Genomic DNA, 19,071 nt, shown 5'->3' with positions numbered 1-19,071 from the left:
GTGAGGTACGTTCATCGCACCGATTTGTTTTCATTCGTGATGCAACCAGCTGAAAAAACGTTGTTCATTCCGTACGCTAGCTACGGGATGCAAACAAAGATGAAGTATCAACGATGTATGGATCTTCTCCAACTGGAGGATAACAGCTTCGTTGCTCACCACGGGAGCTCCGACGAAGGAATCGCGGGGTCAGCGTTGAAGAACCTACCCGTTTCCTGCAGTGACAGCTTGTCCACCATGTTAGCCATCGCCTGGACCGAGTCGGCGGGCTTGATCACACCTTGGTGGTTGCTGAGGTCGGTGTCCACGTATCCAGGATTAATGGTCACAACGGTGACGTTGCTCTCACGCAAATCCATGGCGAGCGAGCGGGTGATCATATTGAGCGCAGCCTTGGAGGTGGTGTAGCCGTACTGGCCGCGGAACAACTGAGCGTACTCGTCGTTGTTGTTGCTGATGCTGCCCAGGATCGACGAGATTTGCAGGACGGTGGCGGGGCTCTCGGCCTTGGCTGCAAGCTTCAAGTTCGGCAGGAGTGCGCGAGTGACGACAAACGGACCGACAGCGTTCACCTCGAGCGATTTCATGATCGCGTCCTTGGTAGCCGTCTCGAATGTCGTGTACAAGCCAACACCAGCGTTGTTAATCAATAGATCGATCGGAACACCTTCCAACTCGCGAGCCGCTTCGAGCACACTCGCCTCATCGCTAGCGTCCAGGGTAACGATCTTGCAAGGCGAGAGTGCAGCGAGCTGTGAACAAGTTGGAGATCGAAAGATTAGAGAGAGCGAGGAAATAGTTGCTGCAGTTGTCGCACTTACCTTGTCGTTGTTGCTGTTCGCACGAGCCGTGCCAATGACGTTCCAGCCAGCGTTTACGTAGTACTCAGCGAAAGCGAGCCCGATGCCGCGCGTGCTGCCAGTGATGAGAACCGTCTTCTTGGTAGTTGCCATGGTCAAAGGTGCCGTGTTGAGGAGGAGGAGGTTTGTGGAGCTTGAAGTGAATGTGAAAATGAATGACGAATTTGTCATCTTTTAGCTCCACGCGCGCTCTCTCTGCTCATCCGATTTCATAGCGCGCATGCATGCTTGTGCAGTACATAAACATTTTGTGTGTGTTAGACTCACAAGCGCCCATCGATTCGTATGCTGAGCACGACTCTAAACGTCACCGCAATCGTCTTTACCGCTCTCGCAATCATCATCATCATGTATGCATTAAAATAAGGAATGAATGATCTTTAGCACATGCGAAAACACTCGATGCACGAGTGGTTAAGCAATCCGCATGAGCCTGCTTAGTACTTCGAAGTACTACGAGTTCAAAACTTAGCCCACCTTTGAAACCGCGCGGGTATTTTGAATGATGTAAGATATGGAAATGTACCTGTAGAGTTCGGTACCGTAAGTACAAGTTTTACTTACCGTCTACACCTAGCAGACGTCTAGTTGGGACCATTTCCAAATGAATGAATTCGTTGTTTGATGACACTTGACAAATGTTGAAATCGTCACACAACCGGTATAACAAAGAAAATTAGAAACGAAAAAAAAACTGCTAGGGGGAACCAAACATTAGTTCAGCTGACATGCATAACTCAAAACGAGATAGACCAGGTCGATCCATCTGACATTGAAATTTTGATAGTACGCTTGACTGGTAGAACAACAGCAAAGACCCTCCAATGCGTTTCGAGACACGGAGTTGCGATGCGACAAATGGGGCAGAAAAGATTTAATAATACTTCAAGTACTACAAATCATGGTACAGCCGGTTAAAGAGTATCCTACCACCAACAACAAAACAATTAAAAAGTTTGACAGCACGCTCTTTGTTTGGAGCAGTGAAGGAATCATGTACCACAGAAATGCGTTGAACAAGATTTCGTGCGATTCCAGGGCATTTTTGATTTCTGGTGAGGAAAAATCACACATTTAAAAACTGTATTCTGTTCGTGTCTGCAGTCGGAACGCCTCCGAGAACGTGCTTTCCATTGAGGAAGACAACGGCGACTCTAATGGGTCCAGGGGCTCGTAGTTGTCGCTCGGCACTGCTAAGTTAGCAATTTGGTTTTTGTGGCGTTAGCAGTGCTAACCGTTGCAAGAACCGAATTGTGAGGATCGGCGTTAGTTTACGGCTGTTGCCCTAGATCTTATGGTATCAGCACTGAGGAGGGCGCAGCGGGCTGGGCTAAGCAATTGCTTGGAGTTCTTATGAGTGGGAAGGAAGATGACAGGGACTCTAACATCTCTAACCAAGTCGAAGCTATTAAAAAATGTCGCCAACTAAATAAAGCATCGACAGTTGTCGTCGTCCAGCTCATTCCCCCTTGTCTTGCGTCGAAACAGAAAGACTTCGAGAGGAGACTGTCCACGTTTAGGTTGTTGCAACATCAACACCATGTCGGCAAAGTACGAGCCTCTGGATCCATCAGAGCCACCGCTGTCCCCCTCAATGGAAACTGCGTTCTTGGAGGCATTCGCCGACATATCAGACCTCGACGATGTGTTATTCACCACCAAGGCGGGGGCGAAGCAATGTTGGCCGGGAAGCGAGGACACGGACGCTGTGACGAGCCTCCGCATGGCTACGCGGACGCATTCCGACAGCGATGATGCGAGCCAGAAGAAGAAGACCCTTATCTCTTCCAAGAAATCGACCGATCCAAAGCGTGCTAAGCGGTCGGCGATTGAAAAGAAGTCGCGACAGAGAAGACAAAACATTATACTACATATGCAAAAGGAAGTAAACCAGTTGGAGAATGTGTACGCCGACATGTCGAGGAAGTTGGTGCAGTGGAACGGTCTCGGCAATTGGCGTAGCGCACATGCTATGGATGAACTACAGCAAAAGTATTCGGAGCTCACACTCGTAGCACACGCACTTGAAGAAGATCAGGCTACTCTCAGAAGACTACTTCAAGAGCACGACTGCTACCAGAGGTATACGAAACAGAAGACATCAGAGGATACGGGATTCGCGATTTGGGACAGCGGTGTCCCTCGGAGCTTGTCCTTTGCAGCCAAGTTTCGGCCCCTTTCGATGTCAGAGGCATACGCAATCGTGCGGAAGACCTACGAGGAAATCCGAAAGTTCACCGAGTGCGAGATCGTCGAATCAACGAGGTCGAGTTTCATGGGCTGGACGGATCAACACAAGTACTACCAAAACACTCAGACACTTCTCTTCGCTTTTACGAAACAGTTCCCGTTCGAGAACGCAGAGGACCTATTCACAAAAACGTGGAACCTCTTTCTTGACGGACAACAGCTGGAGAAGATGGTCTTTGATGACTCTACTCGGACGCGGCTCGAAGTGCTGCAGGTGTTGAACGAGGATCTGTGCATTGTCCGTCGAGACTATCGACCGTCAAGGCTTCAAATTACTCTTACTTCGGTCCAGCTCATGTTCCGACTGCAGACACCTACCGGATACACATTTTGTCGCCGCACTATTTCCTCACCAGAGATCAAACAGGCCCTGGAACTCCATGAGCACTTGGTTGACACATTTCATTGGTACGTTAGGTGATTTCAACTGCTGTGTTTATATTTCCCTTCAACGAATTCGTTTGCACTTATGTCTGGGGTTTATCTTGTGTGAATTTGGTACCAGGGCGCATTTCAACCGACTGTATGACAAATACGACAGTCCTGCAGGTTGCGAGGTCGTGCATGGCGGGTCTATCGATGACCATGAACGTCTTAGATCCAATTACTGGTTGTTTGAGATGGTTTGTAGTGTGTTGCGCTGGGAAAGCTCCACCATTGCACCTCTGTTTCTTTTGCAGACATGTGATTAGTATTGCACGCGCAGTATTGGTAGAGCCACGCCTAGAACAAACCAAACCAACCAAAGTGCAAACTATCGGTTCGAAGTTATATTTCACGACCTTTGAACCAATTTTCGCCGTTACTTGGTTTGAACGTTACCAGACCAACGCTCTTGAACCTTTCCTGAGGTTTGGAGTTTCGTGGTTTGGAGTTGAGCTTCAGCTGCAACCGATGGTTTGCTTTTCCCACTGCCTGACTGGTCAGTATGGCTCTCTGTACTCCCTGCGGGCTCTCTTCAAAGGCCAAGCGGCAGAGACGATTTTTATGCAGACAGAAAATGGGTCCTGCGCCAGAAAAAGGGTCCTGCACAATCATGGAATCTGTCCTGCAAAATCCCAGAATCCTACAGCAAACATGAGCTTTTAATGTAAAACACTACTGTTTAGCTAAACTAAACCTATCCGCACGGGCAAAGTTTCAGACCGGCGCAGATAAAACTGTGCTAAACCCACCAGACGGTAGTCATTTAAGGGCGGACACTCACGCGTTGGCTGTCGTCTACGGACTTCGACATGGGGGGCCCGCCCCTCTCTCGCTTCGCTCGGGGGGCGCCGCTGTGTGGCCTGCCCCACCCCCTTAGTCGAAGTCCTCACCTCGGCCAGGCGCGGTGTCTGGATTAGATAGAATCTACTTCGCAGTGCAACTACTCCGGCCCACGCGCCGACCATTGCAGACCTCCGCTTCGCTGCGGTTGCAAACGGTCTCTCTGAGGCCTCTCAGTGCTGGTACAACCAGGTGCTCTGGTTGATGATGGATTCATCTTTGTTTATGTATGTTAGTAATTCTACACTAGAATCGTTTAATCTGTCCTGCAAATGTCCTGCGTTTGCAGGTCATTATGTCTGATTTAGGACGGATTTTCTGTCTGCATTCATTTCTCCCAAGCGGCATACCCGAAGAATTAGAATCTGCGGCTGGTATCGGTAGCAAGGTTAGCTTATTCGCTTGCACCTCCTGGATGGCAGGATTTGCATTCCCGAAGGCGGTGAGCATCTCACCCTGATGCAGCTTTCGTCTTTGACAGCGGCTCCAGCCTTCAACGACGCTCGGCCTTTCGGCTGTGCAGCGCGGCACTTCTCGATAAGAGCCGCATCGTGAACAGTTTCAAATCAAGGTTTTTAGCCAACCACATTCTCGTGGTTTGCTTTGGCTCAGTCGGTTCAAACCACTTCGAACCAAACCACGAAACCGTTTCGAACCTGGTTCATTCGTAGTTTTGGTTTGTTCTAGAGCACGCGGAATATATCTTTGTTTTGTGTCCTACAATAGATGCTTCAACAATAAACCACTCAATTTCTACCTGCCATGCGCAACCAACAGCTCGCGTAGAGCGAAATCAAGATGTAGCGCGAAAAAGTTTACTCCGAAGCGAATTGTGCCAGATCGACAACGCACCGTTGTAGTTCTCCTTCCTTTTTTAAAACTTAAAAGTGGCAGTATAATAATAATATTCGCGAGTACTTTTTCATCCTAATTTCAACTCATGCGTTTCTTTCGTCCTCATAAGAACTCGAAGTAACAGCTTAGCCCAACCCGCCTAGCCCTTCTCTGCGTTGACAGTATAAGATCTGGCTGGGCAGCATGGAGCATTCTTGAAGACGTGTCGGCACGCACGCTTTCGTTGGTGCACCATCAACACTATGCAGGCGATAAAGGGTCAATCTTGCGAGACAGAGCCATCACTACAGCTTTCACTGGAGAACGCGTTTTCGGACTCATCCGCCGACATTTCGGAGCTCGATGGCTTAGAAATCATGGCCAAAGAGGGAGAACAAACTACGTACGATAATAGTTCGACCAGCCTCCGGGTGGCTACACCACCCTCTTCGACGTCTACCACTGCTGAGATAGACCCGTTCAAGGGCGAGCCGGTAACTTTCACGGAGACTGCTCAAGCGAAGCGTGCCAGAAGATCAGCCATCGAGAAGAAGTCGCGAATGAGACGGCAAAACATAATGACACGCATGCGAGAGGAAGTGAAACAGTTGGAGAATGTGTACGCTGACTTGTCAAGGAGGATGGATGCGAATAACTCCGTCAGTTTAGTGCAGAGGCGAAATTTCCAGTGTAGTGCTTCCATGGACGAGTTGCTGCAAAAGTATTCGGACCTTACGCTCGTGGCCTGGGCAATGAAAGAAGATCAAATCACTCTTCAGTTGTTGGTACAAGAGCACGAGTGCTTCCAGAAACACTGGGGAGGTTTTGTGAAAGAGAGGCGAGCGGAAGATGCGTTCACAATTTGGGACAGCGGCGTTCCTTTGAGTTCGTCCTTTGCGGCCAAGTTTCGACACATTACGATCTCGGATGCCTATAGATTTGCACGCAAGACCTACGACGAAATTCAAAAGTTCACGGATTGTGAGGTTTTCGAGACTACGAGGTCGAGTTTCATGGGCTGGACGGACAAGCGCAAGTACGATCGCAACAGTCGATCGCTACTGTTCAGCTTTACGAAGCAGTTTGAGTTCGAGGACGCCGAGCGCTTGTTTACGATGACTTGGGACGCCTATCTGAACGGACATCAACTGGAAAAGATGCTTTTCGACAGCTCTGCTCGGACTCGGTTCGAAGTGCTGCAGGTGCTGAACAATGACCTGTTTGTTGCCCGCCGAGACTATAAGGGACAAAGGATTCCTGTCACGCTTACGTCGGTCCAGCTCATGTTTCGACTACAAACAGCGACAGGATACGCCTTTTGTCTGCGTACAATCTCGTCTCCTGAGATTGAAAATGCTCTGGAGCCTCACGAACTCTTGTTCGATGCTTATCACTGGTATGTGTAGCTTGTTTTCTTGCAACTTCTTCACCGCTTTGCCGCGTTAACCTTCCTCTCTTGATGTGGCGCCAGGATGCACTTTAACCGGCTGTACAACCAGTTTGATAGCCCAGCAGGTTGCGAGGTCGTGTACGGGGGTTGTTTCGACGATGAAGATCCGCTCCGAACGAGTCACTGGTTGTTCGAGATGGTTTGCAGCATAATGCGCTGGGAAAACTCCGCGATTGCACCACTGTTTCTCTTGCAGTCGTGAACGTGTCTGTGGGGGATTTAATTAGCGTTGGAAATAGCGTACATGTACGATGAAAACCTTTTTGCATGGTTTACTCCGCCCACAAAGTGCACGTCGTTTTCACTCAATAAATGTCGCCTTGCTATGCCTGGCAAAAACGCGTGTTGTTCCAAGTGATGCCATAGTAACTCGTGCCGTATTTCTCGCGTGCTACTTGCCACCACGTTGCAGCGATCTCAAGTTGAGATCGGAGGGTTGAGATTCTCAACCCTCCTGCGACGGTGCAGTACAGGCGACTACAGTAGCACCAAGTCGAGACTTTCTTACTTTAGCCCGTAACGTTAGCAACGCCTTTCAATCTGAAGCGAAACGCTCCGCAAAATCCACTTCCGACACTGCAACAAGTGCCACCCAGTTCCTCTCGCACAACCCACCAACACTGCAACAAGTGTTTCCAGTCATAGATAAGATAAATTAGTGCATGTAGATACAGGGGGCGAGCCATCAGCTCTTCTAAAAGTTGCGCGGGGGGGGGTCTATCCTTCAGCTGGGGACTCTACAAAACTACCGAACGTGCAGTGCGTGCGGCCTGCCCTCAAAACGGTCGCAAAACTGGTGTGTGTGCTTCTCCTTCTCCTCCTCCTCCTCCTCTAAGCACCGGTGACCCACTCGTGCTCGAGCACCTGCGCGGCGCTGATGCGCTGCTCCGGGTCCACCGTGAGCATGCGGCGCACGAGGTCGCGCGCGCCGTCGGACATGCAGGCCCAGCCGGGCGCGTCGCGGTCGAAGTCGCCCTTGACGATGCGCTGCTGCAGCTGCTCGTCGCTGGCGTCGTCCGTCGGGTCGAACGGGTGCGCGCCGCAGAGCACGATGTACAGCACGACGCCCAGCGCCCACACGTCCACGGCGCAGCCGGACGCGCGCTGCTCGAGCAGCTCGGGCGACGCGTAGGCCGTGGTGCAGGCGTCCACTCTCCTGCCGCGCGCCTCGTGCAGGCGGAAGGACTGGCCGAAGTCGATGAGGCGCATCTCGTCGTCGCACAGCAGGATGTTCTCCGGCTTGAGGTCGGCGTGCACCACGCTCGCCGAGTGCAGGTACTGCAGCGCCACGGCCAGCTCGCGCACGAGCGCGCGGGCGCGCGGCTCGCCGAAGACTCCGTGCGCCACCAGGTCGTCGTACAGCTCGCCGCCGCGCACGAGCTCCGTGACCAGCACGTACGCGTCGCTCGTCTCGAAGGCGTCGCGCAGCTGCAGCACGTTGTGCGTGCCCCCGAGCTGGCGCAGGATGGCCACCTCCTGCAGGAACCGCTCCTTCGAAGTGAGCTGCTTGGGCACGCGCTTCACGGCCACGCGCGCGTTGGACGCGCGGTGCCGCGCCACGTGCACGAGGCCGAAGCCGCCCTCCCCGATGACGCCCTCCAGGTCGTACTCCTGCTGCAGGCGGCTGCGTGCCAGGCGCCACGAGTCCACGCGCGGCGGCTGCTGTTGCTGCTTGAGCGCGGCCGTCACGGCGTGCGGCGCTAGTAAAGCGCAGCCGGCGTCGGCCATAGCCACGGGCCGTCGCGCGGCGTCCAGACGCGTGGGCTGCGGGCTCAGGCCGCTGCAGGCCGCGGCCGCGACGCACAGAGCGGCGGCGCCGGCCATGCGGCGCGGCAGGCGCAGGAAGCGCGCGCTCGCTCGGTCGTGGAAGGTCATGATGGCTACACTGAATAAGCCACTTGCGTCCGAGCTGGCAAATCGACGAATGGCAAGGCAACACCCTAACCTGCAACAAGCGGCAACAACCAACCGGTGGCCGCCGATCGCCCAATTGGTTGAGGCGTTTCGTGCGAGGCCGAAAAAGACAGCGTGGCATAGAAGGCGCAACCCGACGACCGGAAAAGTAACTGTACACGTGTACTTGATGGCGGCGAGGACGGACGGACGAGCGAGGACGAGCGGAAGCAGCAGGAATAGCAGGCGGCAGGCTATTTTGCCCCGCACGTGGGCGAGGGTTGACCAACACGCGCCTGCATTTGCAGGCATTTGGCGCGCACGTGAGCGAGCGCCGAGTCCCCGACGGCAATTTGGAGGTGGTGGTGACACAGGCGAGGTGGCCGATCTGCTTCGTCGCAGGTTTCTCCTCGCAGAAAAGGGCCGACACGCCGACCTCGGCTTCCCGCCATCCTGCTTCGCTCTCTGCTTGCTTGCTTCGCCGCAGCCCCCACCCATCCTCGGCGCTGTATTGCTCGCCGTGAGCTGGGTGCGGCGAGAGAGGCGGTTTTGGTGCGACGCCCAGCGGAATTCAGGTCCAGCAACTCCAGTTGCGCAACATCCAGCAGAGAACTGAGCTCCTGAATCATATATGACCACCTGGATCTCTGAGAAGAACATCGCTGCCGCTGCGAGGGCACTCGGAAGCACCCGCTGCTAATGGCGAGCACCAACGCTGCATTGGCGCTCGGCGCCTACGTACATTTTCGGGGTTCCAGCTCTGGCAAGAGCCTCTTGCACTGGCAAGGCAGTGTGGATAAAGCCGCACCCTTGCGGCTTTATTTCGTCCAGGGCTCTGTCGCGATTTGCTAGATAAAGCCGCAAGCAAACTCAAAAAGCCGAATAGAGCCGGCCCTATAAAGCCGAAGATAACTCCGCGAGATTGGCTATACAACGGTATACGAAAGGCTATACCCACTTGTATACTCGGCTAATTTGTGTGGGGTTTGTGTTTCGGAAAGTTCCTGCTCAGGTGAGCACCACAACCCCCCCCCCCTCAAGTTCCCGTCCAAATCAGTATACAGCCAGCCTACTCATACAACAAGCCTACCCTGGCACGATGGGGCGCCTCCAGGGCTACGAGCGGCAGCAGTTCATTGAGACGGGCTTACCGAAGAAGGGCGACAGGCTCCAGCTTTGGTGCAAGCATTGTCATGCAGCTTACGGCGATGAACAAAGATCTGATCCTGCACCCGCGCCCAAGATCGTCATAGGGCGAGATACCAACTATGTGAGCCACCTCAAGCGTTGTGAGTACTACCTTGAGGCAGTCACACTGCGCAAGGTTGCCCCTCCTCCCTTTGAATGTGTTACTCTTCACGAAGCATTGATGCGCAGTGCCCTGCGGCCTATCCCCAGGCCCAATGTGGCGAGGACCCGACATCGGGGGGATGACGTCAGTGATAGTGTTTCGACGGCTGGAGTTTCCACGGCCAGCTCCGACAAACGTCAGCGCTATATTCGCAAGCCCAATTAGGTACGATTTGTCCGGTAATGTCCGGATATTGGCCGCCACTTGCCCCACCAATACAGCCGCGGCTTTATCGATAAAGCCGCGGCTAAATTATAAAGCCGATCGGCTAAAAAATCGATAAAGCCGAAAAGCCGAAAATAAAGCCGAGGCTTTATCCACACTGCTTGCAGTACTTGCCGTCGGCTATGGTTCCATTTTTTGAGTTAAACCGTGACTTCCCTTGAAACGCAACGTTGTTTTCACCGGAAACGCATGTGCTTGCAGTGCGCTGCAAGTTGCCCGAGGCGGGTCGTTCTAAAGAAGAGAAAGGAGGTGGAGTTGGCGTTGGCGTTGGCCATCTTTGTCGAGGCCGAATTCAACGACCACAACTTGACTGGCCCTGGCAGCACAGACCGCGATGGTCGAGGACATCGCACGCTTCCTGGAAAGCAGCGACAGAAGCCGATACATGAACTGTAGACACTGCTGCTTGGAGTACATGTACTGCTCACGTCACGCGAGTTGAAGTGTGCGAGAAGGTCCGGGCTTTTGCCGGTGGTGGAGACTAGGCTAGACAGAGCTGGGGCAGCAAGCGCAAAAGCTGTTGGAGATCCCACGAATTTCATGGGATCTCAGGCTGAATGGAGCTTGACTATTCGAAGACAGGACCAAGCTGTGTAGATGTGCGGGAATGTGTCTTCGGACCTGGGTTTGCTTCCGAGCAAGTAATAGCGGTAGGGGCCGGTCAGGTTGCATGACAGGTTGTTAGCCTCCATACGAACATTTACGCTTCGCACGTGCACGATTTTGCAGTTGTCTTGGAGTTCATACCAAGCAAACACGCTCGGGAAGGTTTGTAATTGCAGGCTCCAGTAGCCGTGACTGTTGAGCGTCAGGGTTGGCACGGTCGTACATCAGGGCGCGACCCGAGCACAAGTACGTCATGCAGTTGAGCGAGACGTTGATGCGGAAGTCCGACGAGCGCAGTGCCAGACAAGGACGAGGGTCGATGCGCTCGTTTAACCGGGGTATGACGAGAAAACCCAGCGGAAACAGCAGCGACGTCATGGGCACACGTAGTATTGAATGCTCGATCGCCGCGAGGGGGGAGAGCAAACCGGGCGGGTCTCTATCCGAGACAGCGCTGCAGGCAGCAGTTATCGGTGGCAACATCGACACTTCGTCGCATCCAACGCGCCATTTCCTGTTCGTACAAAAACTGCCGCGAGGTGTTAGGAATCCTAACTTAGAATATTCCTTTCGACTGCGAGGATCGTTTACGGGGTACGCTCATGTCTCGACCTTAAAGTGCTGTTTCGGTTAACACTCCCAACTTAAATAGGGTTAACATAGATCCAGACTCCCCATGTGATGCTGCGTAAGTGGCCGCGCCGTGCTGCACGAGCCAGGTGGACTTCAATCTGGCAAAGCTTTACTTTAGCAGTCGCTTCAGCTGCCGCGGGTGCCGGTCAGCTTCTACGTGTTCTTTTGCGCGCCTCGCGATTCATCTTTCGTGCACATGGTGACGCGCTCCGGCGGCGAAGAGATCCTTCTGGCCAACGACCAGCATCTCGCCATTTTGTACTGCGTATTTGTATGATGGATGTTGAAGTTGACTGCCCCATATATATACCACCTACCACAGCCGGGCCGACAAGAATCCTCTTGTCGCTTTGCAAACCAGAGGGAACATCCCTCAGGAAAGCAATCGCGTATCAGATGACCACCGGCAGCAGTCAAAAGCACGAAACACGTGCTACCGTGGTGACCTGCAGCCACGAATGAGACCCCGTTGCGATGGTCAACACAGCCACCCGCACGTATTAAATTAATATCTGCATTCGCGTTCAATACCCAGCCGGTACGAATCTGTACTGCCCGACCCGACTGTCACCTGAGCTCGACCCGACTATCACTTGAGTTCGACCCGAGGTCTCAAAAGCCGTATCCAGCACGCCGCAGTCGCTCATTCTTCAATTCACGCTCGGGTTCCAACCCCTCGAGGCGAACCTTACAGAGCCAGCGCTCTCCGTGCCGCAGCAGACCAAGCTTCCGTCTACAACACACAGCCAGTATTCAGCCATGTTGAGCAGCAGCAACATCTTCGCCATGTGCATCGCCGCCGCCGCACTGTCCAGTGGAGTACAGGCGGAGCAGGCCGTGGCCCAGACCTTCGGCCACATCCACGGCGTCCACGGTGTCGGAGTCGGCGTCGGCGTCCCCGGCGTGGTGGGTGTCGGCGTCCCCGGTGTGGTGGGTGTCGGCGTGGGCCCAGGTGTGTACGGCCCTGGCGTGTATGGTCACCACGGCGTCGGTGTCGGTGTCGGTGTGCCGGGCGTGGCCGGCGTTAGTGTCGGCGTCCCCGGTGTGGGCGTGGGCGTGAACGGAGTTGGCGTCGGAGTGGGTGTTCCCGCGGTTGGCGTTGGTGGCCCCGTGGTCGGCGTCGGCGGCCCCGCGGTCGGATACAACGGCGCGCCGGCGAATGCCGTGTCCAACGCGAACGCTGGCAATGCCAACGCATACGCCGGCGCTCCTGCCAATGCCGTCTCGAATGCGAACGCCGGCGCTCCTGCCAATGCCGTGTCGAACGCGAACGCCAATGCAGGCGCACCTCCCGCCGTGGCCAATGCCGGTGGCGCCAACGCCAACGCGAATGCCGATGTTGGCGGCGGCCCGGGCGGCAACGGTGGCCCGGCCCAGACGGTCACGTCGACGAACGGCGGCGGAACCGCCTCCGCGACCACCTCAAAGACGGTAGGTGGTGCGTCTGCGACGGCCTCGGCGAACACAAACGCGAACGCGGGTCCGAGCGGTGGCCCCAGCACCGGCCCAAGCTCTGGCCCGAGCGGCAGTCCTGGCGCTGGCCCAAGCGGTGGTCCCAACACCGCTACTGGTGGCGCGGGCGCGACGTCTCAGAAGGCGTACCGCAAGCTCCGTTCCGTGTAAGAAGTGTCTCCGAGTCCGCCGTCGGGTTGGTTCGACATGTCTAGCTTTTTGTGTCATTAGGTGTCGATGAGTGAGTATTTGTGTTGTTTTCTTTGAATGAACCACGACTTTTTTTGTGCAACCTCGAGTTGGTCATGGACTACTCCAGACTCTTCCGGTGTGCAGGTTGTTGGAGTTTACATGTTCTTTGCGATAAGCGATATTGTTGTTGCAGCCTTCTTTGGGAATCAAGTTACTCATCAGTGTCACCGACATCCTCACCTTGATGATGTGACATTCTAATAATACCGTGGCGTTGGAGTAGCTTAGCGATTTGGCTTTTGGTCTTCGTCGTCGAGAATGCAAAAGTACCAGCCGTGATGGGAACAACTTATGCCACCGTGATTTTGCCGTAGGGAACCACAAGATGTCGGAGTGGGCGTCATTCGACTCGTTCAGCCACTGCCCACGGATGATCTCTTCAGCTTCATTCATTTCCAGCACGTAGGTGTAGCCCGGGAAGTTTGCATAGGGCAACGGTACAGGAACTCGTTGATACATGAAAAACACGATTTCACGTACACGATGCTTGTGGCGTTTGCGTTCCGGGGGTACAGTTCGAGACCTTAGTAGCTCTTACTTGTACTCGCCGCATTCGGGGTCATGAACGTTTTCTCGAGATCCTTGAAGCCAACGACGGGCTGGTTCCACACTACCAAGCTAGAGTATCTGTCGATAATGAAGGTGGCGTTTAAATGTCCCAACGAATCGTCGACACCAATGTGCAAGTAGCCAGGGTTGGTATAGATGCCGTTTGTGATATTTTGTTCTTCACAATTTGTGATATTTTGTTCTTCACAATTTGTGATATTTTGTTCTTCACAATTTGTGATATTTTGTTCTTTACTGATCAATAGTATCGTTGTACAGACCTAGTAGCGTTTGTACTTTGATGTTTCGTTAGCTGGGGTGCATTGTGCTCCTCGGTTGATTCCCACATCGAAGCTACACAGACAGACGCTCCTGCATAACGCACACGTGACAAAGCAATCGCATCACGCTTCGAGGGAACTACACCTTGAACGGCTCGGCCCGCATCGAATCCGTTGTCCTGGCGTGTCTTACTACAACAAGTAAGTAGCTGCAGTGTCACGATTGATATTCAGGGCCACATCTTCGTCGGTCGGATTTCGCTGGTCAGCGTTTTGGTGGGGGAAGCTTACAGCGCAGTCTAGATTTGATCGAGCTAACGACCGACGACCCCGCCAAGTCGGTCCGATCTAGGCCAAGCATATACAGTACAGTCGGAACCCCAGTGAGCGCAGATAGAGCCGAACGAGGTTGAACGAACAAAGTAGTAGTTTATTCGTAGGATACCACACGGATACTCACTCATCGACACCTAATGACACAAAAAGCTAGACATGTCGAACCAACCCGACGGCGGACTCGGAGACACTTCTTACACGGAACGGAGCTTGCGGTACGCCTTCTGAGACGTCGCGCCCGCGCCACCAGTAGCGGTGTTGGGACCACCGCTTGGGCCAGCACTAGGACCGGCGCCAGGACTGCCGCTCGGGCCAGAGCTTGGGCCGGTGCTGGGGCCACCGCTCGGACCCGCGTTCGCGTTTGTGTTCGCCGAGGCCGTCGCAGACGCACCACCTACCGTCTTTGAGGTGGTCGCGGAGGCGGTTCCGCCGCCGTTCGTCGACGTGACCGTCTGGGCCGGGCCACCGTTGCCGCCCGGGCCGCCGCCAACATCGGCATTCGCGTTGGCGTTGGCGCCGCCGGCATTGGCCACGGCGGGAGGTGCGCCTGCATTGGCGTTCGCGTTCGACACGGCATTGGCAGGAGCGCCGGCGTTCGCATTCGAGACGGCATTGGCAGGAGCGCCGGCGTATGCGTTGGCATTGCCAGCGTTCGCGTTGGACACGGCATTCGCCGGCGCGCCGTTGTATCCGACCGCGGGGCCGCCGACGCCGACCACGGGGCCACCAACGCCAACCGCGGGAACACCCACTCCGACGCCAACTCCGTTCACGCCCACGCCCACACCGGGGACGCCGACACTAACGCCGGCCACGCCCGGCACACCGACACCGACACCGACGCCGTGGTGACCATACACGCCAGGGCCGTACACACCTGGGCCCACGCCGACACCCACCACACCGGGGACGCCGACACCCACCACGCCGGGGACGCCGACGCCGACTCCGACACCGTGGACGCCGTGGATGTGGCCGAAGGTCTGGGCCACGGCCTGCTCCGCCTGTACTCCACTGGACAGTGCGGCGGCGGCGATGCACATGGCGAAGATGTTGCTGCTGCTCAACATGGCTGAATACTGGCTGTGTGTTGTAGACGGAAGCTTGGTCTGCTGCGGCACGGAGAGCGCTGGCTCTGTAAGGTTCGCCTCGAGGGGTTGGAACCCGAGCGTGAATTGAAGAATGAGCGACTGCGGCGTGCTGGATACGGCTTTTGAGACCTCGGGCCGAACTCAAGTGACAGTCGGGTCGAGCTCAGGTGACAGTCGGGTCGGGCAGTACAGATTCGTACCGGCTGGGTATTGAACACGAATGCAGATATTAATTTAATACGTGCGGGTGGCTGTGTTGACCATCGCAACGGGGTCTCATTCGTGGCTGCAGGTCACCACGGTAGCACGTGTTTCGTGCTTTTGACTGCTGCCGGTGGTCATCTGATACGCGATTGCTTTCCTGAGGGATGTTCCCTCTGGTTTGCAAAGCGACAAGAGGATTCTTGTCGGCCCGGCTGTGGTAGGTGGTATATATATGGGGCAGTCAACTTCAACATCCATCATACAAATACGCAGTACAAAATGGCGAGATGCTGGTCGTTGGCCAGAAGGATCTCTTCGCCGCCGGAGCGCGTCACCATGTGCACGAAAGATGAATCGCGAGGCGCGCAAAAGAACACGTAGAAGCTGACCGGCACCCGCGGCAGCTGAAGCGACTGCTAAAGTAAAGCTTTGCCAGATTGAAGTCCACCTGGCTCGTGCAGCACGGCGCGGCCACTCAAGCAGCATCACATGGGGGTCTGTATCTTAGAGGTCGAGAGCACCCGAGACCGACGGCGTACCAGCGTACCAGCGTAAGACGTATGCGAGCTTACGTAGACGACCGATATCCCAACAACTCGGACTGAGTGAAGGAAGGAATGACGAACCACCACCACTACGCTTCTAGGCCTCATTCGCAAATTTACTCGCCTGAGCTGAGCTTCAACTACTCAAGCCGCCATTTCTCCGGCTGTCGTTCTTCCAAGAAACCTCCAGTCATGTTCACCAGTATCAAGCTCTTCGCCGTGTGCATCGCTACCGCGGCTCTGTCGAACGGGGTGTGCGCGGAACAAGCGGTGGCCCAGACACTAGTCGGTGGCCCGGGTTTTGTTGGCGTGGGCATTCCTGGTGTCGCAAGTGTCGGCGTGGGCGGCCTCGGGGTGTATGGTCCTGGCGTATATGGCCCCGGCGTATATGGGCCTGGTGTGTATGGCCCTGGCGTCTACGGCCCCGGCGTAGGCGTTGGCGTGGGCCCCGCTGTCGGCTACAACGGCGTCCCTCCCACCGTGGTCCAGAACAGCTACCCGAGCACGAACGGCGGCGCGACGGCAAGTGCGTCTGCGACTGCTAATGCGAACCGCAAGCTGCGCGCACAGGACTGAATGACTGGATGGATGGATAAAGCACAGCTACCGCACTGCTACAAGGCGGTAGTTGACCGGTATGAGGTCCGCCTGCTTGCTTGTGCTAACAAACGCACGTACGCCTATCTTATCCTACCCTACCGACGAAGCCGAGGCGTCTAAGCGGGGTTTCAATGTTTTTTCGAGTTAGTGTCCGTCTGTGCCGCCAAAAGAAATACAAATGTTGTGTCCCAGTACTTCATGCCCTTCATATCCTTCATATCCTTCATATCCTTCATATCCTTCATATCCTTGACGTCACTGCTCTCGAAACGCTTCGGCTACGCAATGGTAGCTTTGCTCAGACCGAGGACCAAGCTACGCCTCCATAGCACGTGAACACACAACTTCTCCCGTAGGTCGCATTGGTCGAACTTCGGCTAGCAGGGAGGAACAGATCATACATAGTAGAGTTCGTACTTTGATGTTTCGTTAGCTGGGGTGCATTGTGCTCCTCGGTTGATTCCCACACCGAAGCTACACAGACAGACGCTCCTGCATAACGCACACGTGACAAAGCAATCGCATCACGCTTCGAGGGAACTGCACCTTGAACGGCTCGGCCCGCATCGAATCCGTTGTCCTGGCGTGTCTTACTACAACAAGTAAGTAGCTGCAGTGTCACGATTGATATTCAGGGCCACATCTTCGTCGGTCGGATTTCGCTGGTCACCGTTTTGGTGGGGAAAACTTAAGTAGCTGCAGTGTCACGATTGATATTCAGGGCCACATCTTCGTCGGTCGGATTTCGCTGGTCAGCGTTTTGGTGGGGGAAGCTTACAGCGCAGTCTAGATTTGATCGAGCTAACGACCGACGACCCCGCCAAGTCGGTCCGATCTAGGCCAAGCATATACAGTACAGTCGGAACCCCAGTGAGCGCAGATAGAGCCGAACGAGGTTGAACGAACAAAGTAGTAGTTTATTCGTAGGATACCACACGGATACTCACTCATCGACACCTAATGACACAAAAAGCTAGACATGTCGAACCAACCCGACGGCGGACTCGGAGACACTTCTTACACGGAACGGAGCTTGCGGTACGCCTTCTGAGACGTCGCGCCCGCGCCACCAGTAGCGGTGTTGGGACCACCGCTTGGGCCAGCACTAGGACCGGCGCCAGGACTGCCGCTCGGGCCAGAGCTTGGGCCGGTGCTGGGGCCACCGCTCGGACCCGCGTTCGCGTTTGTGTTCGCCGAGGCCGTCGCAGACGCACCACCTACCGTCTTTGAGGTGGTCGCGGAGGCGGTTCCGCCGCCGTTCGTCGACGTGACCGTCTGGGCCGGGCCACCGTTGCCACCCGGGCCGCCGCCAACATCGGCATTCGCGTTGGCGTTGGCGCCGCCGGCATTGGCCACGGCGGGAGGTGCGCCTGCATTGGCGTTCGCGTTCGACACGGCATTGGCAGGAGCGCCGGCGTTCGCATTCGACACGGCATTGGCAGGAGCGCCGGCGTTCGCATTCGAGACGGCATTGGCAGGAGCGCCGGCGTATGCGTTGGCATTGCCAGCGTTCGCGTTGGACACGGCATTCGCCGGCGCGCCGTTGTATCCGACCGCGGGGCCGCCGACGCCGACCACGGGGCCACCAACGCCAACCGCGGGAACACCCACTCCGACGCCAACTCCGTTCACGCCCACGCCCACACCGGGGACGCCGACACTAACGCCGGCCACGCCCGGCACACCGACACCGACACCGACGCCGTGGTGACCATACACGCCAGGGCCGTACACACCTGGGCCCACGCCGACACCCACCACACCGGGGACGCCGACACTCACCACGCCGGGGACGCCGACGCCGACTCCGACACCGTGGACGCCGTGGATGTGGCCGAAGGTCTGGGCCACGGCCTGCTCCGCCTGTACTCCACTGGACAGTGCGGCGGCGGCGATGCACATGGCGAAGATGTTGCTGCTGCTCAACATGGCTGAATACTGGCTGTGTGTTGTAGACGGAAGCTTGGTCTGCTGCGGCACGGAGAGCGCTGGCTCTGTAAGGTTCGCCTCGAGGGGTTGGAACCCGAGCGTGAATTGAAGAATGAGCGACTGCGGCGTGCTGGATACGGCTTTTGAGACCTCGGGTCGAACTCAAGTGATAGTCGGGTCGAGCTCAGGTGACAGTCGGGTCGGGCAGTACAGATTCGTACCGGCTGGGTATTGAACACGAATGCAGATATTAATTTAATACGTGCGGGTGGCTGTGTTGACCATCGCAACGGGGTCTCATTCGTGGCTGCAGGTCACCACGGTAGCACGTGTTTCGTGCTTTTGACTGCTGCCGGTGGTCATCTGATACGCGATTGCTTTCCTGAGGGATATTCCCTCTGGTTTGCAAAGCGACAAGAGGATTCTTGTCGGCCCGGCTGTGGTAGGTGGTATATATATGGGGC

The 19,071-nt window shown here is 55.5% G+C and overlaps 3 protein-coding genes across 3 annotated transcripts; 2 read left to right on the top strand and 1 right to left on the bottom strand.

Moving 5' to 3' along the window:
* Positions 1–2,400: 2,400 nt before the first annotated feature.
* On the top strand, positions 2,401–3,802 carry IUM83_11607 (uncharacterized protein; the record flags this gene model as incomplete). The annotated part of the gene is made up of 3 exons (XM_067936179.1): positions 2,401–3,518; positions 3,616–3,733; positions 3,791–3,802. The coding sequence occupies 3 exons, from the start codon at positions 2,401–2,403 to the stop codon at positions 3,800–3,802; spliced, it is 1,248 nt and encodes a 415-aa protein (XP_067798652.1).
* Positions 3,803–5,911: 2,109 nt separating this feature from the next.
* On the top strand, positions 5,912–6,862 carry IUM83_11606 (uncharacterized protein; the record flags this gene model as incomplete). Its single annotated transcript, XM_067936178.1, has 2 exons — positions 5,912–6,606; positions 6,682–6,862. The coding sequence occupies 2 exons, from the start codon at positions 5,912–5,914 to the stop codon at positions 6,860–6,862; spliced, it is 876 nt and encodes a 291-aa protein (XP_067798651.1).
* Positions 6,863–7,491: 629 nt separating this feature from the next.
* IUM83_11605 (CAMK protein kinase) lies at positions 7,492–8,535 on the bottom strand (the record flags this gene model as incomplete). The annotated part of the gene is made up of 1 exon (XM_067936177.1): positions 7,492–8,535. The coding sequence occupies one exon, from the start codon at positions 8,533–8,535 to the stop codon at positions 7,492–7,494; it is 1,044 nt and encodes a 347-aa protein (XP_067798520.1).
* Between the last annotated feature and the right edge of the window lie 10,536 nt (positions 8,536–19,071).

Source organism: Phytophthora cinnamomi (assembly GCF_018691715.1).
Source record: "Phytophthora cinnamomi strain GKB4 chromosome Unknown Contig8, whole genome shotgun sequence".
Lineage (NCBI taxonomy): Eukaryota > Oomycota > Peronosporomycetes > Peronosporales > Peronosporaceae > Phytophthora > Phytophthora cinnamomi.
The sequence above is the reverse complement of the archived record's forward strand: the minus strand, read 5'-3'. Positions and strand labels throughout refer to the sequence as shown.